Below are 5,354 nucleotides of genomic sequence, written 5' to 3'. Positions count from 1 at the left end.
GGGATGCAAGGCCATGAATGCAGGGCTTTGTCCAACACATGGTCATCACATTCCTCTGGAGCCACTATGTGGAGTGCAGCAGAGCGGAGGAGAGGACAGGGCAGGGCAGGACTGGACAGGACAAGACAGGAGCGGAGTGAAGAGAAGAGAAGAGACAAGACACTGACCCAGTCTACAGCCACAAAGTTATAATTTAATAAAGGCTTACGATGCTCTTTTCTTAATTCATACAACATGGACATCACATGTTATGCAACGTAAAGATCACAAGTTAAAAGTAGGGCTGTGCGATATGACCAAAATCTCATATCACAATATAGGTCATTCATATCACGATAACGACACGTATGACGATATAGCACATTTTCTGTAAATTCAATGAATAAATAGTTTATATAAAATGATCACATGGAAAGGCCTGTTTATTACATTTTGAATTATATACTCGACAAATACGTTACTCATATTTGATTATTTCTCTCCTTTTATTTAGAACCGTTGCGCAAATTTTCAATTAAGCATGTAACAAAATATAAAATATCAATGTATAAAATATAAAAAGGTAAATAGAAAACACTTCAACTATAGTTGCATCGGTGGTAGAAGAGGCTAGTGGTGTTTGAGTCTGTTGTGGGGACCGGCGTGCGGCATATTTTGTGCAGTATGGTTTTCTGGTCCATGTCAGACTTTTCATACCCAAACCACATCCACACGATAGAAGCAGCCCCTCTTTTAGGTACAATTCGATGCAATATGTATCGTCATATCGCACAGCCCTAGTTAAAAGCATCACTTTCACTATCTATTGAAACTGAATCATGACCAGTGGCGGAGTGAGGGGATGGCTTCTCTGGGGTCCGGTCCCAAATTTTTTCCCAAATCTTTTATTTTTTTAATGAATTAATTAATTAATTGGATTTTCCTCCTTTCCCCCCCAATTGTACACGGTTTATAGTCTAGTCAGTTAAGGCAAAATGGCTGCAAAAAGTCATTCACATTTGAGCCTATGTTTTTCTGTTAATTTAGAGTCCAATAAAGAAAAAAATGCAAGGAGCGCAAAATTTTAGGTGGGGGAAGTCTCTGAAATGGCCACGCCCACTTTTTAGGCCTGGAAATCAGTATCTCGGCTCCTGAATGTCGCAGAGAGCTGATCATGGGCTCAAAAGAAGCAGAAGCACCACATTTATATAAGCATTATGAACAAACATATACCCCAAAACCTTTACTTTTTCAGATATTTTAAGAAAACTAATTTTTACTGGTCACGTTTCACGTATCAGCTCCTGAAGGTTGTAAAAAGCTATATTTGACATGAATCTCATTCGCTGCCTATGTTATAAAGCATGAAGCACAATACACACACGAATCATGAGTTTAGAAAATATCTTAGTTGTCTGTGGTTCTTATCACTTGGGATGTAATGCCGCCTCTGACCACAATTACAAATTGGCGCTGTTTGTTTATCAAGTGGTTGATTCTACAGGAAAGGAAGCAGAAGTGCACATGTTTCAGTAAAGCTAGTTTACTGTAAACATTTGCCAAAATATGACATGCATGCCTCATCTGGCCTTCATATCAGTGAGTTAATTTGTTCCTGACCTCGTGGATGGATGGTAAGGAACAGTGTTGTTTTATTTTTGTATGTTTACCTTGTAAAACATTATTTTCACCTTAGCTCATATGTGTAGGCCTAACTAGCCTTGCAAGCATGACTTGCTCGATACACTCGACAGCACAGTTGCACAGTTGTAGTATTTGGCTAAGGCATTACCTACTTTTGGACAGTTGGTGTTTGTTTGTCTGCTTGCTCTACACATGTTGGTTAATTTTGGGCATTTTTAGTTGGCTGGTATGAAAGGGTGAAAGTATTTGTAGTAACAACACTTTTATTATGCTATATTTGGACACACTTTTATTGGACTATATTTTGTATCTATGCAGAAGAATAAATAACATTGTTTATTGCATGCTATTTTTGTGGGAGGGTGGATGTATTGTGCCATACCAGTGAAACATCACTCTGTTACAAACTTGTGTACAGAAAAATCAAGTTTAAATTAGTTCTGATTTTCCATGATCAGATGATCCCCCATCCTAACTATGGAACTAGGGAACAAGACCCTGTGCATTGTCTGCAAGGTTAGTTTTCACGTGTGTGCTTCAGTAGTATAATGTTTATGACATCAATGAGTCCAACAGTGTTAGTTTTCATGCGTATTCCTTCAGTAATGTAATGTTTATGACAGCAATGAGTCCAACATTTCATTTCTAAATTCATGACAGGAATCTGGTGGAAGGGACATAACTGCTGTCACAGCTCCTAAGCTGCTTCACCAAGTAAAACTGTTTGAGGAATCCGGACTGATCACCAATGATGCGGATATCAATCTTTCACAGAGACTGTCAGCTGTCAATGCAGAAACTTTACAGGATGGATATAAAATCCACAAGAGTTGCTATGATCGCTATAATAACAGCCATTTCAATTGTGCGAAGGATCGTAAACGGAAAAGAGAACTGGACCTTGCAGATCACCAGACTATTGGGGCAAACACACGAGCAAAGGCTGGGCCTAGTCTTGCGTTTGGAGCCGAACTTTGCTTCTATTGTGAAGAGCCAGCCATTGAGAACCCTCGGAAGAAGGACAAATCAGAACCATTGTTAGCTGCTGCGGGAAAAGAAAAGTCAGCAAAACATGTGAAGGATTTCACAGACAATCTAGAGATGATGGCCAAAGTCCTGAATGATGGCAAAATACTCAGATTACTTGAAACTGATGTTAGATCACGGGAGTTATTCTATCACAGGAAGTGCCACTCAAGATACCGTAACAGGTGAGCCAGCACAACATACCCTTTTAAGTTCAATTCTTAAGTTGAGCTATAGTCGGGCCATATATATATATTTTAATAATTTGATTATTTCTTCTTACTAGATACAGTTCAGCGAGCTGCAGGATAAAGCAAGAAAGAACTTCATCACAGAACTCCCCAGACATGATCCAGTATGCTGAATATATCGCCATGGAGGAAGTAGGGAACTTCATTGATGACAGCTCAGAAAATGTTTTTGATCTTCACAAACTCGAGAATATTTATCTGCAGAAAGTTGAAGATTTGGGCTTCGACCGGCCCAAATCTCACTCTACACGATTTGCTGAGAAACTCTCGAACAGCTGTCTGGACATAAATGTAGTGCAGAAAGAGACAGGGGCACATTACAGGGTTATTAAGAAGGGTAGTTTGGACAATGTAAAACAGCCTGCTACAACTCCCTTGTCCCCCTGTCATTGAATGGGGTTGGACTACCGAAGGAGAGGAACTCTTCGTCAAGTGGAGCACAGTTTCCACAAGAGATACATTGTCTCAAGTAACAGGGGTGTGTAGTTGCAGATCTAATAAGTGTACCTCATGTTCTTGTGCTGGCAGAGGGATGAAATGTCTCATTTATTGCAAGTGCCTCAGCAAGTGTTTGAATCCAGTCTGATGGGATGTGTGAGGTTAAAATAAAGATTTTTTTGGACCTCACATGGTTTGCTTTGTTTCTTTGGTGGTTACTGGGTTCCTCCTCTTATAACAAAGAGTCAACTTGAATACTAGCACTCCATGAGTAGATGTAACACTTTTACTCAAACAAATTGTATAGCCTTCTTGCACAGATTTGGCTAAAGTTGATTGCATGCTGCTGATCAATTCAATGGAAAAAAGAACATGTTCATGAATAGCTCAAAACGTGAAGGTTTTAGGGCATACAGTATATTTGTTCAGAGCACTAATATAAATAGTTATTTCCACATCTTTTGAGCCCAATATCAACTCGGGGCAACCTCCGAGAGCTGAGCCTGAGATATAGTCCCAGGGCTAAAAAGTGGGCGTGGCCATGTATGTGACCAGTGAAAATTAGTTTTTTGTAAATACCTGAAAAAGTAAAGGTTTTGGGGTATATGTTTGTTCATAATGCTAATATAAATGTGGTGCTTCTGCTTCTTTTGAGCCCATGATCAGCTCTCTGCGACATTCAGGAGCCGAGATACTGATTTCCAGGCCTAAAAAGTGGGCGTGGCCATTTCAGAGACTTCCCCCACCTAAAATTTTGGGCTCCTTGCATTTTTTTCTTTATTGGACCCTAAATTAACAGAAAAACATTGGCTCAAATGTGAATGACTTTTTGCAGCCTTGACCCCATATTTGCCCTTAACTGACCAGACTATTAGAGTCAAAGCCGTTCCGGTCGCTGCTGCACCCCCTCTGCCGATCCGGGGAGGGCTGCAGACTACCACATGTCTCCTCCGATACATATGGAGTCGCCAGCCGCTTCTTTGTCACCTGACGGTGAGGAGTTTCGCCAGGGGGACATAGCGCGTGGGAGGATCACGCTATTCCCCCCAGTCAGCGCCATGTAGATTCTGGCCATCCTTTGATCTTTGCCACACGTGCTGTGATTGGCTGAGAGCCTGTCACGTGCTTGACAGGCGCCATGTTTCCTACCAACTTCTGGCTCTGTCATCGTGACGTTTCAATCGTTTTTCCTGCGTTTTCGGCCCATTTCTCGCCAATTTGTAGCAGTTGAAGGGGGAATGGTGTGTTGTGCGGCTTGTGGCTCTTGCGTTCGGCCGGGACAGGTCCGTGTGATGCATCGATTTCCACAGGGTGCACAAAGAAGGGCAGTTTGGACCGTGACGATACGCAGGCTGGGCTGGTCCCCCTCAGTTTATTCCTTCCTTGTGCTCGGTGAGTTCATTTTAGTGTTTACGATTTTTCGATCAGCTAACTTCCTTAGGGCAGTCCGAGAGTCTGTAAGGTATTGATGTGTGTAAATCAGTTGTATAGCACATCCAAGCCATGTATAACCGTTGACAGAAATCAGGCAAATGTAAACAGTGTCAGATTGTCATATGGGATGGATTGAGTGACAGGCCTGAGCCTGAGCCGAGGCAGTGTGTGGGTAGTGTTGAGATAAATTAGACAAGACCCTCGATACAGAACTGATGCTGCACCGGCTAAACCTCGAAACAGGTAGGCCTAATATTTCTCAAGTGTCCCTGATATTATTGCTCATTATTATTCCTACTGAACGTTGCAAAATATGTAATGTTGGTACTGATCACCAATTTACCCACCACACCAGTAGTGTAGTGGATAAAAACTAAAGTCTCTGGAGAAATTATTTGGGTTGAAATCTACATGTATGCAACAGAGGCCCCTGCTCAGTGCCTACGACTGTGTTATGACCGCTGGTGGGTTTCTTCCTGATCTCATCACCTTCATCATGGACTGAAAAAGTGAAACATATTGTTACCATAGCCTCTGCTCCTGATCTGGTGTTAAACCACCTACTCTGACTACTGGTACGCA

At 41.7% G+C, this 5,354-nt stretch overlaps 1 protein-coding gene across 2 annotated transcripts; it reads left to right on the top strand.

Moving 5' to 3' along the window:
* The first annotated feature begins 1,480 nt into the window (after positions 1 to 1,480).
* LOC130127994 (uncharacterized) lies at positions 1,481 to 3,493 on the top strand. Of its 2 annotated transcripts, XM_056297705.1 has the most exons (4): positions 1,481 to 1,613; positions 2,082 to 2,139; positions 2,284 to 2,834; positions 2,936 to 3,493. In XM_056297705.1, exons 2-4 carry the CDS (start codon positions 2,101 to 2,103, stop codon positions 3,291 to 3,293), a joined length of 948 nt encoding a protein of 315 aa, XP_056153680.1. In that variant the 5' UTR covers positions 1,481 to 1,613; positions 2,082 to 2,100; the 3' UTR covers positions 3,294 to 3,493. The 2 variants fall into 2 exon arrangements, with proteins under 2 accessions (XP_056153680.1, XP_056153681.1); XM_056297706.1 differs by lacking the exon at positions 2,082 to 2,139 and having other exon boundaries at positions 1,503 to 1,613.
* The last annotated feature ends 1,861 nt before the right edge of the window (positions 3,494 to 5,354 follow it).

Source organism: Lampris incognitus, chromosome 17, assembly GCF_029633865.1.
Source record: "Lampris incognitus isolate fLamInc1 chromosome 17, fLamInc1.hap2, whole genome shotgun sequence".
In the NCBI taxonomy this organism is placed as follows: Eukaryota; Metazoa; Chordata; class Actinopteri; order Lampriformes; family Lampridae; genus Lampris; species Lampris incognitus.
This window is presented reverse-complemented; position numbering and strand designations above follow the sequence as displayed.

What these genes read in the sequence shown, in the direction of transcription:
- LOC130127994 (XM_056297705.1), top strand. Translation starts at nt 2,101, where the DNA reads ATGGAACTAGGGAACAAGACCCTGTGCATTGTCTGCAAG. An exon ending in CCCTGTGCATTGTCTGCAAG is followed by an intron (nt 2,140 to 2,283) that starts GTTAGTTTTCAC and finishes AATTCATGACAG; the next exon opens with GAATCTGGTGGAAGGGACAT. An exon ending in CACTCAAGATACCGTAACAG is followed by an intron (nt 2,835 to 2,935) that starts GTGAGCCAGCAC and finishes TCTTCTTACTAG; the next exon opens with ATACAGTTCAGCGAGCTGCA.